Source organism: Trichinella spiralis, assembly GCF_000181795.1.
Source record: "Trichinella spiralis strain ISS 195 chromosome Unknown Scfld6, whole genome shotgun sequence".
NCBI classification, from domain to species: domain Eukaryota; kingdom Metazoa; phylum Nematoda; class Enoplea; order Trichinellida; family Trichinellidae; genus Trichinella; species Trichinella spiralis.
This window is the reverse complement of record NW_003526945.1, coordinates 6319070-6335176: the sequence shown is the minus strand read 5'-3', so window position 1 is coordinate 6335176 and position 16107 is coordinate 6319070. Positions and strand designations below refer to the sequence as shown.

The 16107-nt window shown below is 29.7% G+C and overlaps 4 protein-coding genes across 4 annotated transcripts; all 4 read right to left on the bottom strand.

Annotated features, from left to right (window-relative positions):
* Positions 1-4285: 4285 nt before the first annotated feature.
* Positions 4286-5133, bottom strand: Tsp_09770 (hypothetical protein). The gene is made up of 2 exons (XM_003374401.1): positions 5070-5133; positions 4286-4410 (listed from the first exon to the last, which is right to left on the bottom strand). Exons 1-2 carry the CDS (start codon positions 5131-5133, stop codon positions 4286-4288), a joined length of 189 nt encoding a protein of 62 aa, XP_003374449.1.
* Positions 5134-5915: 782 nt separating this feature from the next.
* Positions 5916-6739, bottom strand: Tsp_09771 (conserved hypothetical protein). Its single transcript, XM_003374400.1, has 2 exons — positions 6536-6739; positions 5916-6068 (listed from the first exon to the last, which is right to left on the bottom strand). Exons 1-2 carry the CDS (start codon positions 6737-6739, stop codon positions 5916-5918), a joined length of 357 nt encoding a protein of 118 aa, XP_003374448.1.
* Positions 6740-9190: 2451 nt separating this feature from the next.
* On the bottom strand, positions 9191-11567 carry Tsp_09772 (conserved hypothetical protein). The gene is made up of 6 exons (XM_003374399.1): positions 11519-11567; positions 10669-10737; positions 10481-10527; positions 9527-9675; positions 9374-9468; positions 9191-9258 (listed from the first exon to the last, which is right to left on the bottom strand). Exons 1-6 carry the CDS (start codon positions 11565-11567, stop codon positions 9191-9193), a joined length of 477 nt encoding a protein of 158 aa, XP_003374447.1.
* Positions 11568-14400: 2833 nt separating this feature from the next.
* On the bottom strand, positions 14401-15078 carry Tsp_09773 (hypothetical protein). Its single transcript, XM_003374398.1, has 2 exons — positions 14865-15078; positions 14401-14465 (listed from the first exon to the last, which is right to left on the bottom strand). Exons 1-2 carry the CDS (start codon positions 15076-15078, stop codon positions 14401-14403), a joined length of 279 nt encoding a protein of 92 aa, XP_003374446.1.
* Positions 15079-16107: the final 1029 nt, after the last annotated feature.

Sequence of the window (16107 nt, the reverse complement as noted above, 5' to 3'; positions counted from 1 at the left end):
TCAATTGCCGCTTCGCAAGTAAGCTACTTCTCGCTATACAGAAAGTAATGCAAACGAAAAATTCTAAAGTTAATCTGCTTTGTGTTTTACATGGCATTTTTAAATAGAACTGTCGCTTAGAGACATACAGACACGCAGACAGACAGAACAGGCATTCTACGTAAATGACACTTATTTACCATTTCTTTGTTAATATTAGAACTTGATATTTGTAATTTAAGCTGAAAGCGTTTATAATTTTTTAAATTAATCCAATTTCCATTAGCTTACTAGTTGCTTATTTTTGAAATTTCAACAAAAAAGAAAGCACAATTAATCCTTTGGTAAATTTTATTGCTATTGTTCATTCATATTCATTAAGCACAATTCCTGCAAAATTGTTTTACCGTGATAATTTTATAATGCAAAGAAAATTAACTTATAAAAGTATTTCTTACACAATTTTTTAATAGCAGAATGAAAACTGCCATGTAGAAGAAAGAAATTCTTATTCTTCGTTTTCATAGTTTCCAATACGTTTTCCTTTTTTATTAAAATAACCAAGCGTGTTGGAAAATTTTTACAAAGTATTCATTGTTTTATTGATGGCATCGATTTTAAATGAAAACTATTCACTGATAAGTAAACAAGTGTAATCAATAGTTTGTGAATACTCGGTGAATGGTGTATCAGAAACTCACAGTAGAGTAATTTGAGTACAATAAAGCTGAAATTCATACGTTTTGGAGCATTTACATGAATCCTAAAAAGCAATAAAAATTCTAAACGTGACTTTTTGAAAATAATCATAGTGAAATTCTTAATCTATTAAAGTCAAGTAATTTTTTATATTAAATGTATGAAGCAAAATAAAAGAAAACGTATAACTTCAGGTGTGAAGATAAGAATTGCAATGTAAAATGAAAATACAGTAGCAGCTGAAAAAATGGAAATTACGTCTATTTCGTTTCATTAAAAATTTTTTAGCATATAAGAAATGTGATATTTATTTAGTTGTCATTTTGCGTTTATACTATTTACAAATGCAGAAACAAAATGCAAACTCATTCTGTTAAGCCGTATTGTGATGGGTTAAGTTACAGTACTTTATTTTAACAATGATCTTGTTATTGATGATTTATAAAATTTCCATTTGAATTGAAATAGTGACGTGAAAAGAGAATGAATTAAAAAATTATAATTAGAAATATTTATACTTGTTCGTTTATGCACATCACATTAAAAAGAAAAACACAAGAGGCTTTCTTGAGGCATTCTATCTACAGCAGTTTCAAGAATCATAAGCATAAAATGCATTTATGCAAATGATCAGGTTTATGCAAAGCTCATCAAAATTGCAAAATTCCAATTATTAAAGGTTAGATCAACACTGGTGTACTTTCATTCAGAAGTATGCCAAGGAAGACGAAAAATTTTAGAATGCTTTACGGCAGAAAGCAGTATGTAAAGTATCAGTAAGCAACTTTTCTTCTCACAGCACCCGACTTTAAAATTTTTAAATGTATCATCATATTATTTGCTTCTGAATATTTTTAGACAATTTTCTAAAGCAACAAAACGACGAGAATGTTCGAAAAAAATAAATATATATATAACCATTTTAAGGTAACACATACAAAAAGCAAAACAAAATTATCATAAACATTAAAATAAAGCACGAACTATTTTACATGCTACATCAAATTCACCTATTTAAATTAATAAAGTAACACTGCATAAATAAGGTACTAGTGATTAATTACAGTAACACTTTTTTGGCTTTTTTAGCTAATAAAAGTGGCTTCACAAAGATGACAAGCTTTCTCAAAATAATTTAGAATTTCTTCCTACTTATTTACAGCAACAAAGTGTAGACCAGATTTTTAATTTAGAAAAACTTGAAATTCTTGTTTCCCTCTGTACACGGTCTATTTCAAAAATGTTTTATCATATTGCAATTCTCTTTTAAAGCTAATGCAACAAAGCTGCATTCATTCTGCATTTTTTCTATCAATCAAATTTTATCTTCCACTATTGAAAATCACTTTGCCTTGAATATGCACACAGATAAATAAATTAAATCATCAATCTGAGCAATGTAATTTGCAAAACATTATGAATCATCTTATATTTAAATTTGCACCATTTAACCGCATAAATTTAACAACAACGCATGATGCTACAAAAGAAAACTGTTTATAATGCATTCAGTTATATCTGGATAAAAAAATATATTCCATAATTTAAATTTGCTAACGTGACTTACCAAAAATTATCTCATCTTTTTAGTGATTGCATTTAACAAGATTCTTCTAATCCACTATTTATATTGAATGGTGGCTTGTTGATGCACTAATTTGACAAACTTGCCCTTTTCATTTCAAAAAGTTGTCACTCTAACCGATGACGTATAAGCAGAATAAAAAACTTTGCTGTCATTTATTTCAAATGATTACCAATATTGGTTAGAAGGTGCTTTTTGTTTGTTATTGCGTGACTACTGGCTTATTTGATAAACAGTCTATAAATTCTTAATTATTAAATAATATACCATTTCATTGCAGCTACATTATCCCCATTTAAAAGTACTGCCATGCTGAACTTTTGAAGGGAGCAAATTTCTAATAGAATTTCTGCTTGCTTAAGAAACTTCAGAAAATGTTACCTTATACAGAAAGCGGCAGGTTTATCAATACATTATACACCAATATGCAATTGAAATAAACTGCATGCTTTGTATATTACAATGACAAATTCAACGAAATTTAATTACTTTATTTGTTATACATTACGTCAGCTTATCTGAAATAATCTAACTGTTCAGTTATTGAATATATTCTCAAGAAGATCAGTAAAATATAAACAAACTCACAAAATTAATGGCAGATGTATTTAGAATGTAAAATTTTGTTCATATAACAGTTAGCGCTACAAAAAAATAGAATACATTTTAAGCAATTGCGTGGTCCTGCATTAAAAATAGCAATAACTGATTTCCAGCCACTCTGATATTTTAAGTATTAAAATAAATAACTACACATTCAGCTACACAATTTATCATTTATTTAAAATGAATTTATTTTCTCTGTAGTTATTATATGACAATTTTGCTAAATAAAAGTTCATCTCAAGTAAAGAATACTACTCTAATAACCAATACTAAAAGCAGCGCTTACTTAAGTTTGAAATGAAATTCATATTGCAAGAAAAATATTTTTAAGTTATCTGGTTTTCATAGCAGTCTTGAATGCCAGTTTTATAGTATTTAAATTGGCTAAAGTCAGATATTACTATAAGTTTGTTTAATAAATTATATGCGCAAATACACAATGGAATTAAATGCTCGCGTTATTCTCCAATTTAATGCATGCATTTGAATCATGCGAAATACGTCGTCCTTATTTTAATTTTGTTTACTGTTTTAACATTAAAATTATTTTTTGCATATAGCTCAATGTCCGATTAAGTGGTGCTAATTACAATACGACGCTGCTTTTTTTACTCCAAAACTGACAGGAATATGTACAGTATGGAAATTAAATTATTTTCTACGCGTGAATGTCATTGAAATAATTGCTCTGTGCAATTTTCAGTTAAATGTGACGACAAAAGTTCGTATCGCCTGATTTCATTAACTGGACTTGGCATTACAATTTTATCTGATGTCATTTTTTGAACGAAAGTAGTTTGTTTTAGCAAACACGTTCAATTACTTCACATTTAAGAGCTTAATAAATGAATAATGAATATTTCATGTAGCAAATGAAGCTAAAAAACAAAAATATTTTTTAATTTAATTTAGTAAAGTAAATAATAAAACGGGAAAATTTTTATTAAATGAATCTACAAGCATACATTAAGAACTATTATTATGTGCCTGATTAAATAATATTTCAAAATACAAATCACATTTTTTAGTATTCACTTAAAAACCCTTTATTGAATGAAATATTGGAAACCGCAATAATACAGTAACATATATCTTTTCATTATTAATAAAGTGCATTTTTCCTTAAGAAATCCGTAAAAATCCACTTCAAAACGATGCACACAAACAATATTATTTAACTATATCAGAAAAAAATCTAATTTGATGATAAAATAAATATCACAGTGCCATAATAAAATGCATTGTGAAAATAAATATTTAAAATGTGACAGAACAAACAGTATTATGAAAAATATAATGATTTTATTTTGTTAAATTTATTTTTGAAATAAAAACAATCAATAGCCCTTTTTAAATTCAATTAAAACTAGGCTTTGAATTAGCATATCTCAAATGACAATAAACATATATATATTTTCAAATTGAAACGTCAAATACGTCATACTTAATCATTCGGAGAAGAAAAAATGCTCTAGCTTTAGCCATTTTGAAAATAATTTTATTTCTATATGGAAATAATTTCGATTTAACTAGGGCAATTTCTGAAAGAAATAGCACTTTCAAATAAACTTTCAAAGAAATTATCAGCTAAATTTTTGCGTACTTCAAATATTAATGTTCACTCATTGCAACGCATTTGCCATTGAAAATCGAGTAAATACGTTTCGTTAAAATTTGCATTCGCTTTGCACAAGGTAGTGGTGTTGCTTCGGTAAACCTTAGCTTCTCTAAATAATGCTCAAAAGTTCTTTTTCTATTACAGCAATAACTTTTTTCATTATTGCAGCAGTTAAAAACTAAGAAAAGCAGCAGTAACATTTTAAAAGTCACACATTAGTAAATTTTTTTCACTTTCATCATTATATATTTAAATGAATGATATTATTCAGTTCATACACATATTGGAAAATTAGTTGAAAAGCAGTTGAAATAACTACAAAACAAGCTGCTCTGAGTGAGTACGTCAGTATACCAGTCACTTTTGATCAATGAAACATAATAAGGCAAAAAACATCTCTCTATTTTTCATATTAGTTTTTTATGCAACGCTTTAAAATATATTGTCAAAACATACTTAAAATAGTGCATAAAAACATAATAATTCAAAATTATTGTTACAAAATACATGACAAGAACAAATTAAACATGCGCCTGTCACAATGTGCAAATATTTACAAATTTGATCTCATGCATTACTTACTTTTTTGTTGAATACTGTTGTCAGCTTTTCGTTCATACAATGCTGTTTCTTCAACTGCTTGCATTTTATATATCAGAATGTTATTTTTTGCCAAAAGATGTTCAATATTAAATTAACATGGGATGGCAGCAAATAATTCTTTTTCAAATCAAAGGATGGCATTACATTAGTCGCTGTATATGGCAAATTTTCAGAAAATAACTGCTCACACCGTACAATAAAGTGTGCAAATTATAATAATGCGCTACACATTAATGAGCAAATAAATACCTTCCCTAATAATGAATATTTTGCATATTCAAGAGATAAGATGTGCATAAGATAAAACGACTGAAGCGTATTGGTTTAAAAATAAATAATTCGATGAGAGAATTCTAAATTAAAGCTAATAATAATAATAATAGTAATAGTAATAATAACAATGGACAAAATATTTTAAAAAATTTTAGATATGCTTTTGTTAAATAGCAATCACGCATCTTCAGATAAAGACATAAAAAATAAATATTTGAATTTTAAATTCACTGATAAATCATAAGTAATGAATAGTAAGCAAAAGTAACAATATTTGCATTTCATTTATAGCATACCTGAGAGTTCTGTTCCATCATCATGCGTCATCTGATGATAACCAAAAAAACACACCTGACTACATAATTGTGCAAAAGCTAGTCAAGATGAAATATTTCAACTGGTCATGGCTTTTCAAACAGAAGCCTTGCATCACAGATTTACTGATTGAGGCGTTGTTCCTGAATTAATCAGGTCACTGCACTGTCAAAATATAAATGGGGTGTGCCGGAATAAAGCATCCACATGAAAGGGAAAGCAACGATGAGAAGTTCATCAATCGTAATAAGCATAGTCCGCAAATGATGGTTTGACATTTGAAAAATAATACTGCTTTATTGCATAGTAACGATTTAATGTTATTTGACCAGTATGACTGCACCCTATTTTGCGACATCCTACAGACAATGCAAAACTGGACATAATCAGCTGGAAGTAAAATAATAATGCTAGTTACCATGTAGTTGTTTAAAACTGCGGTTTCAAAGGGTAAATTTTGTGATATTCAAAAAGAGTTATGCAATTTTCAGAGCTCTGTAAAATGTAAAATGCAAAAGAGAGTATTGATAATTGTAATAATCATCTGTTTGATTTCATTGGTTACAGCAAAATGAGTTCTTGTCAGGTTAGGGTAAAAGAAACGTGTTGAGTTTCAAGCAGAGCTGGTAAATATTGACACAGTTGACATTCGCTTGTTCCGATGAATTTGCGCTTCACTGCTTTACTTTATCATCCAGTTGTAGTTATCAAAAGAGTAAGTATTTCGTGTGATGGTGGCTGTAATTTTGTTTTGCTCAAAGTGAACCAGCTTAAGGATGGACTAGAAAGTACATCCAGAAGCTAACTGGGCTGGTTGGTATGCTGATAAATAAGACTGCCTAACATCACTTGCTCACCAACAGTCTTTTCAAAGCTGTACTTCCAAAGCACCGATTTAATCCCCAAGTAAGCAAGACGAATATTTTCAACTCAGATGAAAGCCACAAATGAATATAGCGAAGCAGGAGAGTTGCCACTGTTATTGTGTAGCATGGAGCTTGGTTCTTATTATTCATAACAATAACCAGTTTGCCATGAAAAAAAAGTATGGGTAGATGCATTTATGAGTTGGCTTATTAGCATTTGCCAGTATGTATATATTTTAATGGAATGCACAGTGCTGTAGCATATGCAAAACAGTGCTACAAATGCAGGCTGCCATTATTGATTGATTATTGTTAGTCATCATCATAATCATTATAGTAGTGCATTTACTTTTCGTTGCTATTCTGCGCCAAACTCTTTTAATGCTAGTGTTTTCGTAATCATTTAGAAAACCCCTTTGGCAATACTGGAAATAATTTTTCTATCGCAGTTGAATCCATATAAATACTTTTTACAGTTTCCAAATTTTAAACAAGAAATTACATCACTAACAAAATTAGATACGCTTCAGTAGGCCAGATTTATTAATGGGCTGTAAACTTTTTATTCACTTTTTGACGTATTGTACAAAACATGCACTACATTGCGTTGGTAGGAGCACTGCTGTACGTACAGGCTTGTCTGCATGTTGGTGGACCGACCGATAACAAAACACTGCTCTGCGCTGCGTCATTTAAAGTTATACCTTTAGAGAGATTATTATCTGCGGATCTATAAATAAATGTTAGTTGCTATCCATTGGCCACAACAAAAATTTTTATTAGTTAGACAAATGCACTGTTTAAAAGCAGCAAAACTATGAATTCGTAGTTAATTAAAAAATTAACTAATTTTGATCTACTGAAAAACAACTAACAACTGGTTAGTTTTACGCTTAAAATCAGTTAAAATTAGTTTAAAACACTAGCAGTTACAACAATCAAAAATAACAGAAATGCTGTTCAGTTGTTCAACTAGCGATGAGTTTCAAAAATTTCAATAACATCTGTTTGAACTGCTCAATGCACAAACATAAAATGCATTAATTTAAAAAGAAAATTCGGCAATTTCATTGGAACAGGGCAATGAGTGAAGCGGTTCAAAAGCAAAAATTAACAACAAAACAGTACAAATTTTATTACTTTTATCTGTGGATAAAAATTACTCAACATCAAAAGTGAAACATTTTACAAAAATAATTGTTAATACAGAAAAGTTCATTTATTCAGCTGAGTGTGGAAATAGAAGTTAAACATTTACGCTTCATTATCCGCTTTCAAGATCTTCTGGCTAGTTTTTTTTATTCTTTTGAAGCATTCGGAAAATCAAACAAGTTGCTTCAACTTTTATAACAGTCTAGCTTCAAAGTGTTAGGCAAAGTCAACAACACAAAATATATCAGATGAAACACCTTTACATGCATCAGCAAACATGCCTGAACATTTTGGAATACTGCTTGCTATGCAACGTTTAACCTTGTATTGGCTGTACAACTTGTGCAAATCGGTCAGGCTTGTTTGAGCGATGACCTTTCTTGATCAACAGGTGCACTTTGACATCTTTCACATCTAAGACAAATTCTGTTAATAAAAATCCAGTTAGTAGCTAACCATATATATACTACACGAAAGCGTGTTATTTGGGCAGAAATTAAAATTCAAGTTTAAACTACTTTATTGGATAAATTAATAAACACTAACAACAGCAACAACAAAATGTAGCTAAAACTGATCAAAAAAGCACAAAAACATCATGCATCTTAGTAAAAGTAGAGAAACCATGACATTACGCAATCGATAAATAATAAAATTCGTTACAAATTGTTTGTTCTGTGTAATTTTTCACAAAAATTATTTGGCAGAAAATTGGTTATTCCATTTTTATTATTCAAATGCAAATATTATAAAATAGTGTTAGCATTGTTGGTAGAACATGACCGCTTGCATTTTATAGTTTCTGGAAAAGAATCTGAAAAATATTTAAAAAACCAAAAGCATGCATCATTATAATGTATTGAAGATGAATTGTTATTGCAGTTATATGAATTTAAGTTAGTAAATGAATGAATGCATTGCAATTGTTATTCAATACTGCTATACTAATCTGTCTAATTTTTGAAGCTGACTGATTGACAAGCGCAGTTTGTGGTGTTAATTTTCTATCCTTATTTTTGCAACATAAATGACTTTAAAGAGTGCAGCTGTCACTGGAACTTGACGAAGGCTATTGCGTGATAAATATTTATGTAAAAAACATTACGTTTGCTACTCTTTCTTGATAAAAGTTCAAGACAAGATTGAAAGTGATTGAAAATTGCAGAGAAGATGTTTACACATTAGCTGTTTTTATGTATTATTCAGAAAAAAAGCTTTTTGCTTATATTGCTACCTATTCTTGAAAATTGCACAGAAAGAAATTTTGAACAATAATTTCCAAGAAACATCGGTTAAGAAAGGAACATGCATAGTAATGCAAAAAGCACATGGCAAACAACGCAAATGCTAAATTATGACGAAGCTCAAAGTAATCATACCGTGCGCTTAATCTAAGCTTTCAAAAGTTTCTTTTATTTTAAAATTAGACTACTAAAGGCAATTTGCATGGGCATGAAGTTAGCTGTGCATTTATTCCTTTGTTGCAGTTTTTATCTAGGCCTGCGCTAAGGTTTTGCGTCTTTCTGATGTACTCTTGACATTATGTGAGTAGATATAGTCTGCTAAAACATGATGATCAAGTAAAATAATTATTCATTCTTTGAGTATATGCCTGATCACCTGATCCGCTTCCCCTGAAATCCCCAACACTCTGCCTCTGTGGAACTTTGTACATACCACCAACAAAGCCTGCTTTCCATCTTCGGTCTGATTTATCCTTGCTCTGGCCTCTCTTGAAGGCTCCACGTTCACGTCGGCGAACCAATATTAGCCTGTTAGTTTTGAAAAAGTAAACATGCCGGCGCTGTCGTATTTAACAGTAACAATTACCCTAGAGCCATGATGATGAGCAAACCAGCGCAAGCGCCGAAGGCAGCAATTGCCCACGTTGGAATGTGACTGCGGTTGCGAGGCATGTAAAAAGTCTGATCGGCAAGTAAAAGCACTGTGCTGAGATCTTTTAACAACTGTTCAAATATCTAAAAAAAATCCGAACACTGAAATTTTGCTAAAAATATGAAAAAAATAAGTCGCATTGAAAAATAAAAATGTGAAAAGCAAATGCAAATAGTGACGCTGATTTCTTAAAAGATATTATATTTTAAAAGCTTATTTATACTATGGATATGCTTAATTAGCAAATTTTAATATCATATAAAACATTTATTGTGTAATTAATAACAGATAGCACGCATTTGGCCCATTATAATATTGCACTGCTTAACGTTTTTCATTGTTTCTGAAAATATGATGCACTTTTGCCAATTAGCACCAAGCATCAATTAATATTTTTTCCATCTGTATCATATTATATAAATAAATTTTTGCCAAACTTCAATAAAATGACTTCAGTCACTTGCCAGCTTTAGTGAAAATCCTTCTTCCAAACGTTCGTTGTATTTATCAATTACAAAATCTAAGGAGCGTATACCATGAGTGATCATGTGATTTGTTCTTTCACTAACCGCTATTCCTTTACTGAGAAAGATCATCTAAAAAGCGAAATTCAACAGATATAATTAACTGATAGCAAAAATCTGGCATTCAGCTTTTGAAATACTGACTGAAGTTGGGTTTGAAGCGCTGACATGTGGGCTCTAAAAAAAAAGCTTAATTCAGGAATGTTCTAAGCTGAAAAACTTGCCATCTGAGGGCGATTTTTCACGATAAGTATAAGAATATCTTCGCCACAGCGCCCAAAATTCCATTGCCTTCTAATAATCTCGGCAAATCGTCCGCCGTATAATTGGATCATTTGCCTGGACCATTTGTTGACGCCAATACCAGATGATAATGCATTTCGATCACTAGTGTTACAATATGAAGCAGGTCTGAAAAATGTATTACTTTACGAAAATTTTCAAAAATTCATATGACACTCAACTCATATGTGTTTTCCAGTAATGAAAGAATAAAATGGAATTGCTCCACAAATGCAAAACCAATTTGGTACCAGCAGTGTTGCGATTGACCTGAGTCGCATAAGCAGTGATTACCATAATGTAAATCAAGACGTTTCAGCTGTTTTACTACTTCTTCAACTGTAAAAATTGAAAAAAATGGTCACATATGAATGACAAATCTTAAGTAAGATTACGTAAGATATGTAAGATTGCAAATTCTATTAATGCAAAATGATCAGTCAATCAAGAATCAATAAAATATTTTTAATTCAGCTTCAGTGGTAATTTATTGGGCTAAACAATGGCATATTTCTTGACTTTGAACAGAATAGCACTGCTTGCCATGCTTTTGAATTTAAATTAATTATTTGAAATTAAAATTATCTACAACTAAAATTCATTTCTGAGACATTCGTTGCAAATGATCTGTTCAAATTTAAATAATTCATATACTGCATCATATATTTTTCCAGGTAAATTTGCATTGATTTATTAGCATATATATTAAAATGCATAATATGCTAAACATTTGCAAAAGTACATTTTGTATGCATGCAAAGTGCCCAAATTTATCAACGTTGTCAATGTACATTATTCATATATACATTATAGAGCATTTCAAAATGCTTTATACTTTGAAAAATTTGCAAAAATCAAACTCATCAACCCCCAGAGCTTGCTTTCAAGTGTGAAGCATGGCAAATATTAAAACTACATCAACTGAATGGAATTACATTAACGTTACTAAGTTATAAAATAAATAAAAAACAAAAAGTAATAGCAAGGATTGTGAAAAGAGTCATGTTACGCTTTTGCTGCATGTGATAGCACAGCATGTAAGTTTATACATATATGAACTGAGCAGTAATAATTTCGTGCGCAGCATGTGTGCAGCAGAAAAAATTAGCAATCTGATCACTTGTAAAAAGATTTCCTTTTCTGCATTTGAAATAAAGTATTATTTCCATCTGAAATTGTAGTTTTCAATCAGAATGACAAAAAGTAAAAATTTATTAATTGAAATAGTTGATTTGATTCATTATCTCATAGTTATTGATGAAACCTTGATTTGCAGAATGACTCATACCTTTGGTTGCTCAAAGTATAATTTGAGCATTTATTTTTTTCAAAAACGCAGTCTAATTCAAGCTTTAATTCTATGTCTATTTGGTAAATTTTACAAAGTGTACAACATGTTTCATCTACAATATTAATAATTCCATAGAATAATTAATATTAAAAAATCGGCTATAATTTATTGATTTATGAAATTATTATAAACAGTAAAAGTATGCTAATATTTTTAGTAGAATATTCAGATTTTACCGATGGCAAAATTACATCTATTATAAATGTTTGATTAGGAAATTCTAACGTGTTTTAAATTTAATTTGTAGGGTATCAGATATATATATATATATATATATATATGTGTGTGTGTGTGTGTGTTGTTTTTAAAGGTTGGATTCTTATAAATTTTGATTTGTTATAGAGTAATTTAATTTTTCTTGATTACACCGAAATATTTTTCTGTTAATCTTTATAATTACAGAAACTGCTGCATTAGCATTTTCATGCAATGTGTTAGGTTTTTAGTCATAAATCAGAGGAACTAAACTAATTGCATTCTAGACGAACAGTTGCTAAATTATATTTCAAAAAGTAAAAAAGTTGTCTGCAGATATTCAATTGTAAGACTACATAAGGCAACTGCAGCGCCTTATTGGGAAGCAGTCTTGAGGAAAATCGACTTTGGGCAATCAATATTGGCCTTTGGGACAAACATTAGAACTGAGGATGTATTTATCAATCAAACCAATTTTATTGCAGACAGACGATAGAAAACGGTGTTCAGCATTGAAAGCTTCTACATATTGTCATTGCTTTCAAAATAATCAATGATTTAAATTCACTTTCAATTTAAATTCATATGAAATGACACGTCGTTGACAGGACCGGGAAACAAATGTTTAGTGTAAATTGCAAATTGTCAGGAAAACTCAAAAATTTTTGACTTCAGATGCTAAACATGCTAACACTTTGTATAAGATTTTCGTGTCAGATGTTAGTAAAAGTTTACTTTCACAGTATATTATTCTCATTTGTAGTTTACTGAGCAGTATATTTAAAAAAATAATAAGATTAGCATAACATTAGCATATAAAGTACACTTCTTTACCGGATTCTTTGAAGTTAAGTGATGCATTTGCAGTTAAGTGTTTTTTGATTTATTTAACTGACATTTGTTGAGATCAAATTCTTATAATTATAATAACGATGGAGTTTAAAATATTTCTGAATTTAAAACATACAATTATTTAAATATAATTAATTATGTATTATTAATAAAAAATAAAGTCGCCATAAAATCAGAAGCTTATGAAACTGAAGTGCTCAGAGTGCAAATATGCCTTACCCTTGCAATCCATCTTTCAAATACTACCAATTAGATAAGTTTATGTTTCTTAACTCTAGTATAAAATTTTAATTCTGAGCTTTTCATATGCAATGCTTTTTTATGTACTTGATATTTTTTCATATGAGGAAATAATTTAAGTTTTATAAAACTGAACTTATAACATTTATTCTCATTACTAATTTGACAGTACAAATGAGTGTATCATCAGTCATTGATATAAAGTAAATGAACCATAAACATTTCATAAATCAATTCTGACTAATTAAAAAACAGGATATGGCTTATCCTGCACAAACGCACACACACACACACACCCCACACACACACCCCACACACACACATATATATATATATATATATATATATATATATATATATATATGTATGTATGCACGTATGCATGTATGTATGTATGTATGTATGTATGTATGTATGTATGTATGTATGTATTCTTTTAGTTCATTAATGTAATTGCAATGATGACTGATGAAACTGAAGACTTGTTATATACATGTTTATAAAGTAATATAATAATACTATGCTTCTTCAGTGAACAGAACGCGGAAATGATTGCAATTTTGCGTCATCTGTAATAATTGGAAGTGTTTTCATTTGTATAAAGTTTTAGTTCTGCATGCTATTAAGAAAGTTCTACTTCATGTAAATTAAAATAGCAAATAAATTTAGGCCTTCTATAATAAAAATTAAAAAAAGAATAAACAGCACTAAATTCTTTATATAAATGTAAATTGTCTCACATTAGAGGATTAGAAACTTTTAAATACAAGCAGGCAGATTTTGCATTTTTTTAAGCATAGAACAAACAGTATTAGGAAAGCATCAGCAAAAAAGTTTTTTTAAAGTTAAAATAATAATACACATGTGCAGTGGATTTCAACTTTTTATTAAGCACACATCAACGCAGTTGGTGTTTCTTCAAAAAGCGTGAAAACTAAGGCATATTGCATACAAAAAATTTAAAAAAATGTGCCGACATTTCATTTTAAAAGCAATTCAAAAGCAAAAAGTAGCAATTGCTTTATTCTGACAAGCAGCTTGAAAATGATGCTAACCTATTCTTATTTTGACACTTATTCAATTTAGCTTATGATGTTTTAATGTCAATCGCTCAAAGTGGCTTTAATTAGCGTTGACTGTTCAACAAACTGCCCATCTTAACAGTTTATTCTGGAGAACATTATTTTTATTCTTATTTTTATTAAAAAAACATGTCTAGAAATAGGCTGTTTAACAAATATCCAGTGTGCAATCCAATAAGTAATAACAATCATTAGCACTGTTAAGCTTAAGCATTATTCTTCGATACTTTAAGCTAAATGCATTGGCAAAAAATGGTAATTTCTTCAAGTGTAACTAAAAAATTATTGATTAAATAATTTCATATTTTTCAGTTGTATTTGAATTAACCATCGAATCATTTGAATTACTAAAAAAATTCAATAAACAACAATTTCACTGATTTTATAAATGCGGAGCTTAAAAAAAGCATGCTGACTAATGGTAAATAGAAAAATCAGGAACTTCATTCAAATGCAGCGAAAATTGATTTATTAATTTGAAACAAATATAGAGTCACTATTCGCTGTTAGTATAGTTTAAAGATAGTTTTTCGTCTCTGAAGTCTTCACATCTTTGAAACAACTTTAAAAACTTTCAAATTATGACAACAAACAGAAGTAGATCTTAATGCATAACACATTCCGATAATCGGCTTAAGGAAAATAATAATTCTGTTATCAAAGTTCTCCGCTAAGTATTTATGTTAAATACACCGTGAATAAACAATTCGACGATACATGCATATTATATTCGCGTGATTGCTTACTTTCAGATATACTCATAATTGAGTCCGGATCACAGATAAGAAACTGTTGGGTTACTGCTGTTGTCACTTGACAACGTTCCATGAAATGTGGAGCAGTGGGTGAAGGATATAGGCACGGATCAATTGAACTGCTTTGCGTTGAATCAGGGTACTTTTTTACCGCTTCGCAAACTCCCAACGGGAGCACAACAGATAAATGAAAAAAAATTGCCATCTTTGTAGAAAATAAGAAACAAACAAATTTGTAAGCACGTTGACCGATGTCCATAAGTGATTTAATATAATGCAAGCTATACCTAACACATGAATTTTCTAATTTCAGCTCAAAAGTAAGCTTCAAAATTAGGAAAGCAAAGAATATGATTAACAACCGCAGTTTGATAAATGTATCATCTGAAAATACCCAACAGATTGGTGCTTATTAAGTGTAGCGATCAGAGAAATCAGCTTGAGCATTCTACTCGCTTCTACCTTTTTCACTCTCAGTTGTGATTGGCTAAAAAGTAAGTCGACCGGTAGGCGTCAGATGACTAATTTGTAAAAGCTAACGCCTTTCTGGTTTATATTTACCAAAACTTTTACAAGTTTCATTCTACACCACAATCGATCAAAATACATATGGATATTGATAGGCTCTAATTCTACCTCTTAGCTTATCAGGAGTTCGTGTGCTGCACTTTATTATTGATCTGATAGTTGTCAAAAGAGGAAACAATTTTGACGCTTCAGCAGCCAACTGCTTTGCGGCATAATGCTTTGACTACGACACTAGCAGGTCATCAAATACATAATATAAGTAAATACGTACTTTTATATAAACTTCATGGGTAAAATCATCCGTTCATACGGTCTAATTAAGCTGAACAATTTTACTTATTGATTATTAGCATTAAAATATTATTTTTTAATACCATAAAGTACATGTTATTTTGACTGAAATAATTTCAGATAGCTGTTTATTAGCTTAAGCAAATTTTTGCTGATGACTGATAAACATTGCAAACATTACAAGCATTCTTTTCATTCTATTTATTATTTTATTAGTTTCCAGCATAATTTTTAACATAAAATTAGCAAATGAATTTACCAACACACACACATATATGTATATACATATTTATGGTAAATAGTGGAACAAAAATTTTGAAATGTTTATAGGCATAATCAGTAAAAGCTGAGCAACTTTATTATGATAAATTAAAAGCATTTGGATGATTGATTAATTTGAACAATTAGTGGAACA

What these genes read in the sequence shown, in the direction of transcription:
- Tsp_09773 (XM_003374398.1), bottom strand. Translation starts at nt 15,078, where the DNA reads ATGGCAATTTTTTTTCATTTATCTGTTGTGCTCCCGTTGGGAGTTTGC. An exon ending in AATTATGAGTATATCTGAAA is followed by an intron (nt 14,466 to 14,864) that starts GTAAGCAATCAC and finishes GAATTTTTTTAG; the next exon opens with TAATTCAAATGATTCGATGG.
- Tsp_09772 (XM_003374399.1), bottom strand. Translation starts at nt 11,567, where the DNA reads ATGGAAATAATACTTTATTTCAAATGCAGAAAAGGAAATCTTTTTACA. An exon ending in TCACTGCTTATGCGACTCAG is followed by an intron (nt 10,528 to 10,668) that starts GTCAATCGCAAC and finishes TACATTTTTCAG; the next exon opens with ACCTGCTTCATATTGTAACA. An exon ending in GAAAGCAGGCTTTGTTGGTG is followed by an intron (nt 9,259 to 9,373) that starts GTATGTACAAAG and finishes ATCATGTTTTAG; the next exon opens with CAGACTATATCTACTCACAT.
- Tsp_09771 (XM_003374400.1), bottom strand. Translation starts at nt 6,739, where the DNA reads ATGCATCTACCCATACTTTTTTTTCATGGCAAACTGGTTATTGTTATG. An exon ending in CAGCTTTGAAAAGACTGTTG is followed by an intron (nt 6,069 to 6,535) that starts GTGAGCAAGTGA and finishes TTTTACTTCCAG; the next exon opens with CTGATTATGTCCAGTTTTGC.
- Tsp_09770 (XM_003374401.1), bottom strand. Translation starts at nt 5,133, where the DNA reads ATGCAAGCAGTTGAAGAAACAGCATTGTATGAACGAAAAGCTGACAAC. An exon ending in CAACAGTATTCAACAAAAAA is followed by an intron (nt 4,411 to 5,069) that starts GTAAGTAATGCA and finishes TATTTCTTTCAG; the next exon opens with AAATTGCCCTAGTTAAATCG.